The following is a 19,516-nucleotide window of genomic DNA, read 5'->3' on the forward strand; positions in this document are numbered from 1 at the left end:
AATTGTACAAACATAAATCTAAAATTGCTAAAAAGAGGAAAGCAGTAACTCTTGGTTTACTTGTTCCCATGGTGTCATTTTCAGCATGGGTGTGGTTGAAATACCTCTTTTATATTGGATTCATTTTTACAGATTTTTACATGGGAGCACTTTGCTTATAGTTAGGATTGCAACCAACAATATTTCACTATAAAGCTGTATGTTTTCTCTGTTTAATTGAGAAAAATTAGTTTTGTCTGAAAATTTCCAGATGTATTATAACTACCATACATTCCTGTGGAGTCTGGAGAAAATCAGTCATACTCTTTCCTTAAGGCTGGGCTTATCAGATTTTCTAATTCTAGTAAAACTAATTTGTTACTCCTAACATAAACTTTATACTGATTCAAATGTCATAAACCTATTTCTGTATTTTATAAGATAATAATCTAATTAAAAATTTATTTTAGTTGCTTTTGCTGCATGGTATGTATTTTGGGTCCAGTCCTGCATCTGTTGAATTATGCTTCTGGAAGTCATGGGCTGGATATGATCCTTATTTTGTCCTTTGGAATTCAGTGCAGGCAGCACTGGGCCATGCTGATGGTCTTTGTGCCTCAGATAGGCACTGATGGCTGTGAGGCATCACCATCAATCATAATTGTAAATTATGATTGCACTGCATTTTGCACTCCTATTGTCCTTAATTTGCAGATGTATAAATGATTGTACAGCAGGGTGATAAACTGAATCTCCAAGTGTTCTTTTCCATATTTTTCACAGAAAGCAGCCCTTGTGTGACACTAATAAATTAGGTGTCTAGTTAGAAAAATAATCTACTATTGTCTTCTATCAGACATCTCTCACTGCCAAATAAAATAATGGTTGTACAAGCATTGCCAGTTTGATTTGTGGTCAGGCTTTGCACCTGTTCACTGCATAAAGCAGCAGTCCTGCACTCACAGCCATGAATGCTGATGTGGGAGAAGTGAGGGCAAGGGTACAGAATGCACAGGCTGATGTTCCATACAAAACCTTCTGGCTGGTCCTGCAACCTCAGCAGCATCTTTGTGTCATTTTGTCTGCTTGTAACTTTCTTAATCTGTTGTAACTTTTTTAATCCATCAAATACACAGAAAAAAACCTAGAAACTTCTGTCTGCCTTGGTCATAAAACGGGTTCAAGAGTTGTGGAACGCAGATCACTAACATTTAACATGATCTGAATAACTGTTAGAAATAGCTGGTCTCTGTAAATCTGGGATGAATAAAAGTTTGTAAATTGTGGAAAGTGAAAGGACCCAATGAAAGATTGCCAGTCTTGACTGGTGTTGAGTGCTGGAGAACTCATGATGTTCCTAGGTATTTTTACAATGATTGTTGCTGCCACTGGTAAAATGGATTCCTCATTTCCAGTGTGGATTGGTACAGTTTCTCACCAATGGACCTTGCTGTGCTACTATCTGATAGAGGGAAGTGCCAGGTACTACCAGATATTTTACCTCCAGATGGGTGCAGGTGGTGACTAAATCATCTCTTAACCTCATTGACAAGAAAAGTAAATTGACTTTGTTACATGTCTTGTGTAAGCACCATGAATAGAAGTATAAACATTTTTTTTCAACTTTCAAGTTTTTGAAACATTTTCAGAAGTAATTGCTTCCTATGTAACCACTATTCATCTCTACTTTTAATTCCATTTTTCATACATCCAAAGGGTGGTAGCAACAGCCTACTTTTATTACTTCTATTTAGCTGATAATCCATGAGGTCCCATGTACCTTTTCCAAGTTCATTGATTTGCTGAATGCAGATTTTCATCCTGTGTGTGACCTACATTTATTTCATTGCATTTGACCATGTTGTAACATAACTTCTGCTTTAATGGTGTTACTCACTTAATTTCATATCAGTTACTCTGATTAGTGATTACTGACCTGTCATTTTTGGGCATCCACAATTATCTTCAGCAAAAAGTTCAAAGTTTTTTTCCACATTTCTCATAAAGATGATAGCATTTAAAGAATAGCAAAGACACTTAGAATTACACTGAAAATACCCACTGAATACTGACTATCTCCGAGTTTCCAGATCTTCCAGCTTTTAATTTCTTTATATGTTTGATAGCTAGTACAAATCTTCCTGTACTTACTGTGAGGTTGGTTAGTTATGAATGCTGTTTGTTGGTGTAAATATCAGATGGGACTCTTCTTAAGACCTGTGCAGTGGCATTCTGAAACACTCATTCCTATTTTATTCCTCTCCCATCTGTTTTTAATGTATTGCCTGTCTTAAAATGACCAAAGATGATAATGCGGGGAATTTTCAATTTTACTTTAATGTAATATACAAAATAGCCATTCTAAATTGCAAATTAATACATTTTATATAAAGTCCAATGTACAGGATCTTAGAATTGTTTAAATAGTATTATAAATGTAATTTTAGAGAAGAGTCAGTCCTGGAGTGATGCAGTCTTATATTAATTACAGTTCATTTTGATATCCCTGCTGTTCATTAAAAAAAAAATCCATCCTAGATTCTAGAAACATCCTTATGAGTTCAGATTTGGTTCCAATCAAAACAAGAATGAACTCCCAGTTTTTTTTTTTTCATTTCAACTTTGTTTTCCCCACACAGATGAATAAAATCCTTTGCTGGGGCCTCCAGTTTGAATGTCATTTGCCATCTGCTTCAGAGCTCATCTTCATCTGATAAAGCATCAAGGTAATCTGTATCAACATATAAGAGAAATCCAGAAAACAAACTGTCTGCCCACGTTGGATCAGAAAAGAGACCATTTTGGTCAGTGTAGAAGATTTCAAGCCATACTTCATCCTCTGGCTGAAGGTAGATCACAGTGGATCCAGAAGCGACATCGTGGTTGCCGGTGTTGGCGTCGAAAGTTTTGATCCGGTACTTGCCATTGTGAACCAGCCCAATAGCAAGGTGCTTGTTTGCTAAGGTGATATCATAAGAAAAATAATAAATCCCTGGGATGGCACAAATGAACTTCCCTGTGGATGGGTTGTAATGCTCCCCCTCGTTGAAGAGGACTTTATTGAATACAATTGGTAGTCTTTCCTCTGGGTAGCTCGTGGTGATGCCAACAGAAAAGGCAGATTTCAGCACTATCTTTCCACACTTGCAGACCCCTGGTGCTCCTGGCTCTCCTCGGTCTCCTTTATCTCCCTTAGGTCCAGGTGGTCCAGCTGGACCTACGTCACCTTTGGCACCAGTCAATCCTCCAGGTCCTTTCTTACCAGACTCACCTTGGTCTCCTTTCTCTCCAGCTGGTCCTAATGGCCCAGTCTTTCCTCTTAAACCTTCAAAAACATTTTAAGTTAGTTAATCATTGCACATATCAACAGTAAATGATTGTGTGGGCTACTGTGTGTGCCCGAACAAACAAGAAAAACATGGTCAGAATTTCAAAATACTCTACAAATACTTTCAAAATTTTCTAGTAAGTTTGCAAAAGGAATGCCACTAATTCCTACTTATCTTCATGTGTCTTGATTACACATTAAAGAATATTATATGTAATCAATCTATTGCTGCCTGAACTACCAGGCACTACTGATGGCAGGGACAGCAGCATGACCACCTATGTAGTGATACTTGTGCACTAAATATTTCCTAAAAATAGAGCATTTTTAGTGCATACCTAAGCACCTGCTAATCTTTTAAGCCTGGCTAATGGCACAGGTGGGACTATTTATTTGAGACCACGCACACTTCATTCTTTCCAATCTTTTTCATAGCATCTTTGTGAAGAAAGTTGTGTATTTACATTTCTTTACACTGATAAATGTGCATATTCTCACCATATTTAAATATGCATCACACTTAAACCCACACAGGCACATACACACACTCATCATATATAAAGAAATAAATATATGTATATATATGTTTTATATATATATATAGACACCTATATATACATATATATAGAGATAGAGATAGAGATAGATGTATGACAGTGATGATGACAGGTCTTGCTTTCTTGTACTACTGTGTTAGTTTACACAAATATTCAATACCTGCACTCCCTTTTTCACCTTTTTCTCCCTTCCTGCCATCTCTTCCATCTCTTCCTGGAAGACCAATGCGTCCATGTGGCCCTGGGGATCCGCTGGCTCCAGGGGGGCCAGCAGGGCCTGGCAGACCTGGGATGCTGCAGATATATCTGGTGTAGTAATTTTCTCCTTTGGTCTGGCTTTGAAGAGGTTGCTCACTTGTGTAGATGGCAAAACTTGTAATGTACAGCAGCACAAACATCCTCAGATCTGGAGAAAAAAAATTAGTCAGACACTCTACTCACATGGAAATGGCTCTGAATATGCAAATAATTCTGACACTGTGATGCATTATACACAAGTAGAGGTCCAGACCTCAACCTGGAATTTATGCATTACCAAAATCCATGTAGGAGGCAAGGAGGAAAGTCTGTCAGGTTGGAGCTTTTTCTGGGCACTGTACAAGTTGCTGTGTGACTTTCAAATAAGTAGCTGTAGACTGACATCGTGTAACTGGTGAATATCAGCTTTTTGGGGCCAAATGTTGACACGTGAAAAAATAATCTGGATTTTTTCAATACAAAGACCTTTGCATAGATTATTTTGCCTTTGGTCCCTATATAAGCTTCACAGAAAAAAGCCCTCTTGCTGAAGGAGTTAGTCTGTGCTAGAGGCATGTGCCTGTAGTGAGGATAAAGCTTACACCTTCATTTCATTTTGAAATTTGCCCTTATGGTGGCAAATGAATCTCCAGCTTAAACAACTGCAGCAGAAACTTGCTGAAGCTGCAGAAAGGATGGCAGGCAGTTAGAGAGCTCCAGCTTTAGTGCCCCTTGGAAACAGCACAAATAAACACTTCATCCTAATCCTCAGGTGGGACTCGGCAGCTGCCCTGCCCTGCAGGGGATGGTGGGTGTGAATGGGCTGCTAACATGGTGAGGTTTTTAAGCCTGGCTTGGGCTGTCATATACAATGAACTGTGTCACAGTATCTTGCAAGAAAATTGGTTCAATCCTTATATATGGTATTTGGGTGTTTTCATAAACGATTGGGTGGAAATTGGATTTCTCTGTCCCACTGTATACTGGGATACTAAAGAAAAGTAAGTGTAGAAACAGTGACATGAGTAATTGCAATACCTGATATACAAATGTGTCTTAACTTCAGTGTTGCATTAGTAGAGAGTCAATCATGGGTCAGGTGAGAGCCTACAAGTCAAGCTGTTTTTTCTAGCTCCTTTGCTGTCTTCTCAGAAAATTTGTGTGGGGTTTTTTGTTGGAGCTGTCCATTCTGTCAGAGCTAATTTACAGCTTTCGAGGAAATCAGAATCCACAGGTTTCTGTGGGGAGAAAAAGAAAAAATGGAATGGGTGATTGAGAAAAATATCTGTAAAATGCAGTCTATCTTTTTTTTACAGTGAATCATAGACTCATAGAACCATTAAGGTTGGAAAAGATCTTTATGATAAGATTATCAAGTCCAGCCATCCACCTAACATCATCACCATGTTCATCACTAAACAATGTAAAATCCACACATTCCTTGAACACTTCCAGAGATGGTGACTCCACCGCTTTCCTGGGCAGCCTATTCCAATGCTACTCAACCCTTTCTGTGAAGACAGATTTCCTGCTACCCAGTCTAACCCTCCAGTGCCACAATTTGACATTATTTCCTTTCACCCTGTCACTTGTTCCCTGGCAGAAGAGACTGACTCCCACCTGGCTTCCGCCTCCTTTCAGGGAGTTGTAGAACATGATGAGGTCTCCCCCAAACCTCCAGGCTAAACACTCCCAGCTCCCTCAGCTGCTCCTCACAGCATCTGTGCTCCAGGCCCTTCATCAGCCCTGCTGCCCTTCCCTGGACAGGCTCCAGCACCTCAGTGTCTTTCTTGAAGTGGGATTCCAAGGCTGAACACAGGCTTCAAGGTGTGTCCTCACCAGTGCTCAGTACAGGGGGAGACACTCACTGTCCTGTCCCACTGGCCACATTCTGATACTGCTGATACAGGCCAGGTGCCATTGGCCTCCTTGGCCACCTGGGCACACACTGGCTCGTATTCAGTCACTGTCACCAGCACCCCCAGGTCCTTTTCCACTGGGCAACTTTCCAGACACTGTGCCCCAGTCTGTGGCACTGCCTGGGGTTGCAGGACCTGGCACTTCACCTTGTTGAACCTCACACAACCATCCTCAGCCCACTGATCCAGCCTGTCCAGATCCCTCTGCAGAACCTTTTAAGCTAGAAATTGTTGTTCTCATTCTCCCCTCTGCGATACTGGTTGGCATTAACTGATTTAAAACCACAAGCCATTACATTTTTTTGCAGTTCATGATATTTCAACTGGTATATGGATGGCATGGTCAGATCTATTCAGCAAAGAAAAGATCAGCATATATGTATATACATGCATGTACACATACGCAGTCTTTATGAAGAATCTTTTATTTTACAGAGTGGAAAATTAGAAAATGTTATGGTTATCAGTGATAATGCAGAAAAATATGAAAATATTATATTTGGAGAGAAACAAACAATGCTCCAAAATTCTCTTTAGTGATATGCATTTTGCTTTTTATTTTAGACATCTTGCATCAAATTGGCAGAAACTAAACTAATAATTTTGCTGTTATTTTATAAAGCCTTACCATACAGTCAGGAATAGCAGGCTCCACAAATGGATTAGCATATGAATGCTGAACATTACAGCAGAGCAATGAATGATAACTCCAAGGCAGTTGTTAGCTACAAGACAAACTTCACAGTGATGTTTGCTCTGATGTACTACTGAGCAAGCTCAAATAAACCTCATGGATTTTCATGGGACTTAAATCAGGGACAAAAAAGCTCTGTGCAGAGAAAAAAAACTTTAAACACTTAGCCAGGAGGGAACAGCTTGGAGGGACTTCATGCTTAAAGCTGCATATGCATTTTACACAAAGCTGATGGATAAGAAGCAGACATGACCTAAGGATCAAGGACTGGAAAAAAATCCTGCCCTTTGCCAGATGAAAGTCTGAATCAGTAGGCTGGATATTCCCACACTGTGCTGCCTGTAAGCCAGGCAAAAACTATCTCAACGATTTCTAGTTTTGCCTGTGTCAAGGATATCTTACAAATCAGAGTAAAAACCTTCACACAGCTGCTCCTGTCACTGGCTGGCCAGTACCTTATTGATGTGTGAAGCTCTCTCCAGCTCCCAGACCTCCCCTGCTGTTCTTCTCATGTGCTGCAGGAAATTAATTGGTCTGGGACATGTATTTCTGAATAGACCATGGGAAAAATGTCATTTGGGGAAGGTGAGGGAAATGGGGTTGTTGAGATAGGGATGTGCCTTAGATGGCTGGGGCATTGTGTTTGGAGAACCAGTTTGGGATGGAGAAGGCATAGAGAACAATATACAGAGATTTCATCTACGTGTTGGGGGTCTTAAGGAGTGACAGGGCTGTGTGGCTGAATGGTGAGAATGCAGTTAGGCAAACAGAGCTGGGCATGGGAGAAAATTATGATAATGGTTCAGGTGATGATGTTTACAGACCTGAATTTATTCTTGGGGGGAACACAGAAAGCTGCTTCCAACAGTGGTAGCCAAAAAATGACATTTGGGAAACCATGTATTAAGCCAGAGAATCAGGAATTCTCTTGCCCTTTGAATTCAGACTCTTGCATTTCTTTGTACATAACAGTAATCATTTTATAAGGAGGGGGGATGCCTGTTATTGCAGTCTCTTGGAAAGAGACTCAAAAGGGAATCTCCTCAGACCAAGGAAAGAAGGACAGTGTTGAACCCATGCCCCCTGTTTCCCACTGAGTGCCCTTAAAAGCATCACTGAAAAGTTAAAGGTGAAAAAGAACATATGAGCATGGCTTTTGAAATTTCAGGTTGACTTAGGAGGCCAAAATCAGAGATTTCAGTTCACAGGGTTTTAAGAAGTTAGAAGGTATAATAGACTTCCCAGATCACTTTCTCAGGAATCACCTATTGTTGTAGTTTTATTGTTGTAGTTAAATATTTGTTCACAGAGAGTTAACTGGGAGGCAGAACGTGAATCATAAATAACACATTGTTCTTGGCTTCTGGTTGTCCTTTTCAAAGATAAAAAACTTTTGTCCATAAACTGGGGTAGGAAACAAAGTCCTTTATATATGCCAAGTGATTTGTCTCCAGAGAAAAACAACATTTGAGGAGTTCAATGTATTTTTCCGAAAACTGAAAGCCAGAATAAGCACATGGTATTCTTCAGAACAATAACAGACATCTTCATCATAGCCACCACCAAAAATAATAATGAAAATGATATAATCTCAGAGTTAGAATAATGTTATTCCACATTTAGGAAATGGCATTTCAGTAAGTTTCAAATCTTCTAGGTAGAGGAAGAATGCACATCAAGGCATTCACTGGAAGATGATGGATGTGCTGATCAGTTCTAGTCATAGAATCATAGGATGGTCTGTGTTGGAAGGGACCTTTAAGATTATCTAGTTCCAGCCTCCCTGCTGTGGGCAGGGACACTTTTCACTAGACAAGTTTTCTCAGAATGGTTTCTGAAACAGATTTTCCAAGTGAGTTCTATAAGTTATCTCATTCATTTAATACTGGAAAAACATTCAAAAAACTTTTCTGGACCTTGTTGCAGTCTGTTAAGGTGGCAGATCCAAGAATCAAAAGCAGGTGGCCAGCAGGTCGATGGAGGTGCTTATGCCTCTCTACTCCACTCTTGTGAGATCCCATCTGGAATGCTGTGCCCAAATCTGGGGTCTTCAGTGAGGAAGGACATGGACATGCTGGAGCAGGTTCAGAGGAGACCACAAGGACAATCAAAGGTCTGGAGCACCTCTCCTCTGAAACCCACTGAGAGAGTCAGTACTTAAAGGTGGTACTTGTGAGAAAGATGGAGACAGACTGTTTAGTAGGGCCTGTTGCAATAGGACAAGGGGATATGGCATTAAACTAAAATGGGATAGATTTAAAATAGACAGAAGTTAAAAATTTTTTATCCTGATGATGGCAAAACACTGGAACAGGTTGTCCAGAGAGGTGGTCAATGCCCCATCCCTGAAAACATTCAAGGCCAGGTTGAACAGGGCTCTAAGCAAAGTGATCTAGTTGAAGATGTGCCTGATGATTGCAGGGGGGTTGGACTAAATGACTTTTAAAGGTCTCTTCCAACACAAACTGTTCTATAATTCTATGATTCCCCTTGAGAACACACTCTGTAAGTTAGATTCCCACTGAAGCCAGGACTCAGCACAGGCTTTTCATCAAGACATTAGGAAATCTCATTTCATTACTGGTATACTCAGACTATGTTACTAACATTTTTTTAAACTTAGAAATTCAGGGATTGTAAGAAATTCTCAGTTTTGAGACTTTCTGGTATATGATCTAATCTTTCTCACTTGTTCAACTATGTAGGGCTAATTCTAAAATTTATTAATTGGCATTGTTTTGAAACAATCCTAGAAGATTTCCCATGAATCTGTTGTAAATAAAAACTGGGTCAAGTGCCAGTAGCCATTATTCACAAGCTACCCTGGCTATGTTCTTACTTTTGTCTTGCCTTGCTAGCTTTGAATTCACTTCCAATACGTACACACAGCTGTTTAGGCAGTAGAAGATGTGTTTTAACTTCCTTGTGCACAAAGACATAGATGAGAAATTGTGATACTTGTGGGCCCTTTCTGTCTGCAGCCCAGGCAATGGATTAGTGGTAAAGAGCAAGATGCTCTATGTGTCCTTTGGCTTTCCAAATGCAAAGGCCCCAGATACCCCACATAGCTACCAGGAATCCTCACTGTGAGATGCACAGACCTTCCCCAACTCTCCCATCCAGGAGCTGTAGGGTAGGAGAAACAAAGTGAATAAGGAGGTAATAGGTCAGGATGAGAAGCAGAGAGACATCTTCAGCAATTTATTTGAAATCTCACTGGCTGTGCCAGTCTTTTCTCTCTCAAAACATGATCCACAAAAGTCAGCTGTGTCCCCATGCCTGAAGGGTTCAAACCTGCCATTCAATCTGCCAGCACCACTTACCTTTCTATAAGGCCTTAGAAACAGGTGCTTATGGTTTGGCATGCCACACTCAGTAGTTTCTTTGCTCTGTATGATTTTTATGCCATTAAAATGCGCGTCTTAATGATGGAATTTTTCTCCCATGGATTTTACAATGATCATCCTACAGTTGGTCACAGCTTTATACACCTCCCAGCTTGTTTTGTGTTATGGGGGCTATGCTGAACTTCCAGAGCTTCACCTGTAACACCACACCTTACTCTAATGAATCAAGACCACAGCTGGCCATTACCACACTGCTTGGGTTACCTACACAATCCAGCAATCTTCACAGGGCTTTGCACTGTTTTGTTTCCTTTGTGTAAGAAGGCGAAAGTGACCCAACAGTTTTTGAGCAGTTTGAACTTCTGACTCCCAGTACCAGAGCAGCTGATGGTGCCCAAAGGAATCAATCAGCAAGTGGGAAGGACCATTAGCTAAATATTTCTGAGAAAAAAATCCTTAAAGGCCTCATTAGCAGTGCTGACATTTAACAGACTCACTCACTTAAGTTTGCAGTCAGTCATGTTTGAACAATCTTCTTCATAACTATGTTGAATGTAGTCAGATTCTTCAACCATGTCTCAAGCCTTAAAAATCAAGTGCTTATAATCAAGGCCAGAAGTTTAGGATGCTTGATTTTCAAAGTATGAGAAGAGTGGGAGCAATTTTATTTCTCAGTGTCTGTCTTTAGACATAGTCTCTCCAGGTATTCCCATTATTTGAAAGGTTGTTTTTCTGAAAAATGCCAGAGAGCCTGGTCAAGGTGTGTATTGGTGAGATAGCTTGACTCAGCTGGTGGGAATTTTAACAAGAATGCTGGCAGGCAAAGCAGTTTCACTGCTAGCTGTACCAGAACACACAAATAAATACAACCGGACAGAATTTGTTTTAACAGAAAGCCAAGAAGTGAGGCCAGTTGCTTACAGTTGGCAAGTGACATGGAGACAATAGCATGTTTTCTTGCAGTGTGGAGAAAAATGGCCAGGATTTAACACTGGGAGACTCAGAATATGAGTGTACCTATACCTCAGGTACAGGATTATTTGAAATGTATTCTCTATTTCCTTAAAATAAAATAAGAAAAAGAGACAGGAGCCATAAATTAGAAGCTGTCTTCAGGGATGACCTAGAATTTGAAGGGTTGGTTATAAATCTGGACTGGAATACAGAATATGGAAGCATGTAGGCATCTAAAGATGTGGATAGATGCCAAGAGCAGTGTGCCCATCTCCTGTGAAAAGTCTTTCAATTCAAGCAGACTTCCTCCTCTTGGCTCCTCTCCAGCCCTTACCAGGAAAATTCCCATCTCCTGTCTTAGATCATTCTGCCTTGCCAACCTTGTGATGATAGAAGAGAAATAAAAAACAGGCTGGGTAAACCATGTTGGATGGTCTGGAAAGAGGAAAAACAGGGCACAAAAATAAAATGTCAAACTGCAAGGCCCATGGGGACAAATAAGAAGAAAAGTCACAGATTCTTGCCACAAGTCATGGGGACAGAGTTCCCCTGCCTCATACCTTGTGCTTGCTTGTGTTCCCACCTGGGCTTTGTGAACAGAAGTCCATAGAGAGCTCCCCTCGTGGCAGCAATCACTTTGCACGGGAGTGGGGGACAGCCAGCAAAGCAAGAACTACTTTGGGAGCTTCACTGGATATATAGCTGAATATGCTGTAGTCCCTGGGCATGGCTTAATTCTCATGGCCTCAAGGTAAATGTTATTTATTAGATCATGGACACCTCTGGAGATGGATTCTCCTTCACCCAGTTGCTCCCTTGGTATAGCACATGGCACCAAAGAACAGTGTTCACCATTTGAGAAGAAAAATGTGAAGAGAAGAAAGCTTCCAGACCCTCAAAAGGACACTCCTCCCCCAGCACATTGTTTCCTTCTGGAAGTTCATCAAATGATATCACCCTGGCACTGTGCCTTTCTGGGAACTGTGTGGAAAAGTAGGCATCCAGCCAGGGACTGCATTCTACACTGAACTAGGCAGAGACCAAAGGAGCAGTTTAAAGGCTTAGACTGCACTAAGCTGGTTGATTTTTCTGAAGCAAGTTGGGGAAGGTGCCCATAAACGTCTCTGTCAGGGGAGCAGTGGAGGCTGTGCCCTGGGGCAGGGAGCAGCCCTGTTCAGCTGAGTGCCAGTCTCTTGTCCCTGTTTTGCTGTAAATGGAAGAGGATATCTGTCCATGGCTTGACATATGTAATTTTTTTTCAAAAACCGTCATAGTTAAGCTTTTAGGTGTACACTTGCAACAAACCAAGCTGAACGCTTTTCCATGAGGTAAACTGGAAATTTTTCCTACCTGGGCTGCACAGATGCTCAGGACAGCAGTGTGAGACCCAGGCTGTGCACACCTCACAGTGCTCAATGTGTTAGCAACCTGAGGACACATCAATGCTGGCAGCTTTCTTGCAGGACTACATCCACAGGGCACTGCAGTGCTCCCTGCAAGGTCTCCATCTTCTGACCCTTGGTGTAAAGTTGGCTTGGTCAAGAGCAGCAACAACAGAGCTTCAAGAGACTGAAGTCAAACATGAGAGAGGTGATGGTGAATCTGAATCTCACAGAGGTGTGAGTGGCTGTGTCTCAGCCCAAATGATAAATGTGTTTAAAGGTTAGGTTTTACTGTAGATTAGTGGTGCTTGAACTTCTGAAAGCCTGAGGCATTTTGAAATGGCATGAGAGCTTTGAAGCCTCCTGTGCTTTCAGAGTGCCACCAACACTGGCTTGTGTCCCCAGCCTCTGGGACTGACAGGCTCTCGTGTCAACCCTGGTGGTCTCCATTTTGCTGCTCTGACTTGTCAGTAAAAACCTGGCTTGAAAATCATCATACTTTCCTGACTCTGGCTGTTCTGAGAAAAGTCCTGTTCTTGTGGAGAGAACCTACCTCAAAGCTATTACTTCAACAGTATTACTTCCATATTTATATTGGAACAGAAAAAGGAGAATTTGGCCTGGTTTAGTCACATGTGCAATTGTTATGGTTAGTGTCAGATTCAGGAGATTGGAGCCAGGAAGATATAAAAATAGAATAAAATTTATGTAATGTCTGCTTTTGGGTAATAACAGGTTTTTAAAGGATGCTTCTTCCTGATTAAATCAAACCTTTTATTTTCAGAGGGGTTGACCTTGTTGTGAGACAGAAGGGCATGCACATTAGAAAGACAGCTCTAAACAGTTTGGAGCTGTGAAATAAAATTCCATTTCAATTCTTTTGATATTTTCTCACTGAAACAAAGGTTTCTGTTTCCATAGCAAAGCAGAAGGGACAATGCATCCTTGCTCCCAGCTGACCTGCCAGGGGTGCTGTCTGTACCCAAGCCTACCCTTGGTATCTCCAGCACCCAGCTGTACCCAGCACACTCAGGACCTGCACTTCTGCTTCATGAGGCTGATGTTCTACAGCTCCATATCTTGTGCAGGTTATTGTGCTGGGCAAGGGCTGGCTGTTCCCTGGGGCTGGGAGAGGTGGAACTCACAGGGAACAGGGTGGCAAGGCAGGATCTCACCAGGCAGAGCCCATCCCCAGCAGGAACAGGGCACCCAAGGCCAGACCAGAAAATCGGCTTGTGGATGGGGGTCAGCTGGGCTGAAATGGGGTCCTGGACCACGGGCTGGGTAATGGGACACCCCAGGACAGGCTGGCAGGGATTTCAGGGATGTCAGTCCCCACAGGGCTCTGGGAGGCTGCAGGTTCTACTTATTCAGAGAGGAAGAAAGCATTGTGTTCAGTCTACACATATGGAATTAACAGTTTTCAGAACAAGGCTTTCAAAGGTTGTTTAATTCCATATGGATCTTTATGCCTCTCCCCACTGAAGCATTCACTGAGCCACGTAGACAACCTGTGTCCTTCAGAATTTTGTCTTGCTTTCATCTGTCTCCTAATGAGAACCATTTCAATGTTGGACTGTTTGGATTTGTAGAGTCTCAGTCCAGCTTGTTTAGAGTTTGTTTAGTACATGAATTGCCATGTACTGAGAAGTGACAAGCTTGCTTATTTGAAAAATTTTTTGGAATGTTCTTATAACACATTGTAAAAATCTAAAATCTGTTTTAAGAGCTCTCATGTTGAAATAACACTGACATTTTTTTTTTCTCTGTGTTTCTGATTTGGACTATCCAGGCAGAAGTTTTAAATTTTCAAGTAAAAAGTTTATGAAGAAAATGGAAGTATTATCTCATTTATTTGTTTTCTAATTTGTACAAACTTTGAAAGTGAAACACTTGTGCTGTTCTATAGAACTCTGGAGGGTCTATCCACCTGTTTGGTAACTACTGTAGATTACTATATATCCTAGTCCCAGTCTGTCCTGACAGTTCTTTTTGTAAAAAGAGTTTAATGAGGAGAGGAGAGGAGAGGAGAGGAGAGGAGAGGAGAGGAGAGGAGAGGAGAGGAGAGGAGAGGAGAGGAGAGGAGAGGAGAGGAGAGGAGAGGAGAGGAGAGGAGAGGAGAGGAGAGGAGAGGAGAGGAGAGGAGAGGAGAGGAGAGGAGAGAGGTTTGTCTTTATTGTTTGACAGAAATTTGTCTGACACACATTCTCTTAGAAGAATGACAGTTTTTCTTGTGATATAATAACTTCAGTTTGATACACATAATTATTGTCAGCCTGCTTCTGTATGTACTGAAATCAAATGCAAATCTCTCTTTTATTAATGGCATTTGATTAAATTCACAGAGAGGAAGAAAGAAAACAGAGCACAGAGTTTTCTTTCAGGAGATCTAATTTCTGTTCCTTGATCAGAAATGTCTATTCCATGGCAATTATTTAATCTTACATGATTCTATTTCTTCACCAGTAAAACAACAATATCAAAAACATCAGGGGTAATATTGCTCTGTTAATGTAAAAGCAGGTAATTCCAAAAGCACTTTGCAGATTTTGCTTTTCTTAAGTAATTGTGAAGTGCCATTTTGTATTTCAAATCAATTCTCTCATGGGAGATTAAAATGGATGAAGTCAGCATAATTCTTTCCGTTTTTTTCATTACAGTGCAGATGAGGTCTAGCATCTGATAACCAGTCATTTCTGACAGAAGGGGTTTTCTCACTTAAGTTCTTGCAACAACAATTGGTCTGGTTTCTTTTGAAATCCATCCTGTCTGGGAAGGGTTTGTTTCCTTGGGTTCCTGCAGGGAAGAGCACAAAAATCTGCAGCTGTCAGTCAACATGCCACTCTTCAGCAGGAAAGTCTGGCCTTTGCCTGGTAAAGAGCAGGCTTTACTTTGCATGTGGTGGGATGTGATTTCAGCACAGTCTCCATGGGCCATAAGTGGGCATTCCCAGATGGTCTGAAGGTCACAGAGTGTTTAGCAACCAGTTAAATCTCATTTTCACTTTAATTTCCCCTGATCTCAGTCTGTCAACAAGTTCCACCTAACCTTGAATCGCAGCATGTTGGAGTCACCTTAGGCTGTCCCCAGCCCCGCTGCTCTGCCCCTCACTGATTGAGCTGCCAGTAGCAATCGCCCAGCTGGAGCCATCTGACCCCCCAGCAGCCCTGGTGTGCACAGCCAGGAGGGCTCCAGGGGTGACCCCAGGCTGAGGGATGCCCTGTGCCAGGGGTACCAGCTGGCACATCCTGCCACAGCCTCACTGAGCTTCCCTTGGGCAAGGAGCAGACAGGACACACAGGTAGCACGGTCACATCCACAGCCTGGGGATGCAGCTGCAGTGCAAATACAACCCCAGGCGCTGCTATGTGCTGGACTATGCCAAAATACATGTATTTGTTACAAAGAGAAGTGATTGTAGAGAATCCTCTTCACAATTCCATAATCAGTGAATAAAATTCTCTGTTATTGTCGTGTCCGGAGTTGTGCTCGAGTTTCTCTCAAGTGTCTCCAGATATAGTTTACAATGATGACAATAAATTCAGTGTTGTTTTGCAGTTGCAATCCCATGGCAGCAGATTGCCATGAGCCTTTTTCCATTTCAAAGAGTGACCTTGATTTAAATTTATTTCTTAAGAATTTCTGGCATGTTTGAGACAAACAGTATGCCAGAATCACTTCTAATGATCTGTCCCCCAGAAATGTCCTTACATAATTGTTAATACAAATAAAATATATATTAAAAAGAGGAGTCATGTAGGGCTTAGAGCATATCAGCTTCAAATTTCCATCAGGGTAAAGGGTTTTGCAATTTCCACTTTAATGGAAACCTACAGAGATTCAGAACATATTGACTTGCAAATAAAGTTGAAATACATAAAACATGGAGAAGCTTTCTCTTGCCTTGGTTAAAATGACCTTTCTTTCTTTCTATTTAAGTTTTATGGCATGGAATCAAGATGTAAAACTGAAAAAAATATTACAATTTAAAATCTTTCAGATCAGTTCAGGCAGTCACTTTTCCCTCAGCTGGGGCATATTTTCATCACAGAAAAACAAGTGTTTGTGTACATGTGTGTATGCACACACATATCCTTACATTTACCAGCCAAAGCAGTCCTATTTTCACTTAGCTTTTCTTCAATACCCTGGAGCATGGTGGATACATTTAATGTAAAATATGTTATTAAAGATTTTTTTCTATTTGACTTTGACTGATAGAATTAATTTTCTTTAATTCAGATCTATTCTCTGGTGGCCTAAATTACAATGCACTTAGATTTGTTTCTAGCTGATAAACAGTAACCTGACATGCAATAAGTATTTTGTTGGTTTTATCTTTGTTTTAGTTATCTTCAATGGGCTCTGCAAAAAGTTCTAGTTTGATATTTTTGATTTTGTTTATTGCTTAAATTACCCTGTCTTGGACAGGTATTTGCAATTGAAAACTCTCTTATGCTCAAAAGTCATGTCTTTCCTGCTTAGAATTCTCCTTTTCCACCTGTGAGGTGCTGTGATTTCTTATGAGTCTTCTATTTTTCCTCTGTCTTTGGAAAAGTTTGGATGTATGTCTGTTCAAATATCTGCATATTTTTACAGACACTGTAAAGTTAAAAAATATAGGTCTCATAAATTTATCAACTCATGGGAAAGAATATCAAAACACTTCATTTGGAGACAATTTTCTTGGCATGGCTGCTCTTTTATGGTTTTTTATCTATTCTGCTTATTTTGTTAATGCAGGAAACTGGGTCTCTGCAGAAGTTCATAAGCCACTGCTGTTCCTTCTCAATAAAATTAATTGGTGTCTCAACTTTTTCTCTTGGGGCAATTAAGAAATCAGCTGTAACAGTAATTTCATTCTGTCTCTGGGTTGGGATGCATGTCACCTCTGAAGGACTCTGGTAAATATGATCAGGAGCCCTTCTGGCCCTGCACCCTGGCTGGGGCAGTGTCCTGCTGCAGGCCCTTGCACCACTCCCAGGGATGTGGGCAGCACAGAGACGCTTGCACGAGGTTATCTGCCTGTTCCCCTCCAGCTGAGGCCTTCCAAACTGAGACACTTCTGACTCCTTGCTTTCTTGTCAGCCTTGTTGGACTCTTCATCCATAAACTTGGAAGGAGCTTAAACTTTGGCTTTTCTCATAACTGGTAAATTTGTAAAATTAATTATTCACAGAATGCATTTGTTTCCCTTAAACCTTTTTGTCCCCATTAAATTGTTTTAACTAATAATTTCATTCAGTTCCTTCTATTTCTTGCTTTAAGAGACAGTGATTAATCTGCTCATTAGTATGTTCTCTTTCTCAGAACAGTAGTAAGATCATGACAGCCACAGCTTTTTCTTTGTTTAGTATTATAAATTTACAATTTAAAATTCTAGCCATTATATGGTCCACCAAATTGTAAGAGCTGTTTTCCTGTGGTGTATTAACATTAGTAAGCAAGATTGTGAATGACACACAAGAGCAGTTTTCATGTTATGTCCTTAGGTCAGCATAAACCCATCATCTCTGACAAAAAGGCTGCAAAAAATGCAGCTGCCTGAATTGTGTCATCTGGCCTCTGCCCACTGTAGCAATTGTCATTCTGCTAGACTTAAAAGCCAAGGAAAGTCGTATATATAATGTTTTTCTAGGTGAAATCTGTGGCTCTTATAGGAAGAAAAAAACCCCTTTTGAGTTCATCAAAGCTGCATAAACTGTGTGCTAGCTACAAACAGCTCAAAGGACAGCCTTTCAAATACTCTACAAAATACTGCTTTCATTGGCACGCTTTTAACAAAACAATCATGATTTCTTAATACAGATGTGTCTCATTATTATTCAAAACCTGGTTTGTTTATTTATCTGTTTTAACCTCAGACTGTCAGATTGTCCAGGCCCTGGTTCTGCTCCTCAGGAGTAGCCAGCTGTACACAGTGTGTGACTGGTGGCTGCATGTCACAGCCACAGGGCTGGCTGGTTACAGGGTGGTGACACTGCCATTGCCTCTCAGGGTGGCTTTCCCTCTCCTCCTCCTCCTTCTCCTGCTGTGCCTGCCAGCACTGAGCTCCCCTCTCTGTGCTGAGCCCCTGGCACTGCTGAGCTCTCCTACCAGGGGCCCAAAAGTCAAAATCTGTCCCGCTCCCAACAGGCATGTGGGGAAAATACCCTTTCCCCCTTTGTTCCCTGTCTATTGGGATGTGGATTCCCCTGTGTTTTTTGCTTTAATTGCTAGACATGAGGCTGAAGGTGATGGGAAAGGACAGACAGCAGCATGGGAAGGAAGCCCAGGAGCAGCCAGGGCCACCTTGGTGCACTTCTGTTCCTCCAGAACTTTTGTTCTTCCATGCCCATATGGGACAGAAAAAGGCACCTGTCCAAAAAGTTGGAATGTTAGCAGGAAGGTGGCAATGAGAAGGCTCCTTTCCTCTGTGGGATGCTGTAGCTGGCTGAGTTAAAAGATGGTTGGGAAAAGTCCTTAAATGGAAATCTCAGACATGGAACTTGCCTTTCCTGCCAGAAATCTGGCTGAAGTAGAGTGTTTGTTATGGAGAATGTTGAAGTTGTGGTGAGCCCAGATGTCACAGTCACTTCTCCCTGTTTGGAGCCTGTCTTCAGCCCTTGGCAGGGATGCAGTAGGCCAGCAGTTACAGAGGAAGAACCTGATGGAAGGCCACGGGATGTAGGACATAGTCCCAAGCCTCATGCACTGTCGCTGCCTCCCCTTCAGCTGTGGCTCCTGAAGATGAGTTCTCTCTTCTAAGCCCTGGAAACTGAGCTGCTCTGCAGATGGTACCACTTGTACAGAAGAAAGCACAGCCAAAACAGCCTCCTCTCCAGAGACCCTTGGCTGTGGAGAGGGGCAGCAATGACTCACCCTTGACTATTAGCAAATACAGTGGGTTTGGCAAAAAAGGGGATCCCATTACCCAAAGGAGTTGTTCTGGTTTGGAGTTTGATCTTGAAGTTGTGGGATCTCTTTTTTCTACAATTTTTTAGACCTTCCATGTTTCTGCCTTGTTGCTGTGTGCTGCAGGCCCAGAAGCACCAAGAGCTGGGAGCTGCTGGGGCAGCCAAGATCTGTGTGCAGTGGGTGGCACAGACACAACACTGGGGCTGCTGTTCCCTGAGTGCA

The 19,516-nt window shown here is 41.5% G+C and overlaps 1 protein-coding gene across 1 annotated transcript in view; it reads right to left on the reverse strand.

Moving 5' to 3' along the window:
* Positions 1–2,445: 2,445 nt before the first annotated feature.
* C1QTNF7 (C1q and TNF related 7) overlaps positions 2,446–19,516 on the reverse strand; it is a 50,822-nt gene continuing 33,751 nt past the window's right edge. The window contains exons 2-4 of the mRNA XM_066548607.1: positions 5,140–5,339; positions 4,025–4,270; positions 2,446–3,304 (exon numbers count right to left, since the gene is read on the reverse strand). Of these exons, the coding sequence (XP_066404704.1) occupies positions 2,673–3,304; positions 4,025–4,262 (870 nt within the window). The 5' untranslated portion in view covers positions 4,263–4,270; positions 5,140–5,339 and the 3' untranslated portion in view covers positions 2,446–2,672. The remainder of the gene's footprint in view (positions 3,305–4,024; positions 4,271–5,139; positions 5,340–19,516) is intronic.

The sequence above is a fragment of the Molothrus aeneus genome, chromosome 4, assembly GCF_037042795.1.
Source record: "Molothrus aeneus isolate 106 chromosome 4, BPBGC_Maene_1.0, whole genome shotgun sequence".
NCBI lineage: Eukaryota > Metazoa > Chordata > Aves > Passeriformes > Icteridae > Molothrus > Molothrus aeneus.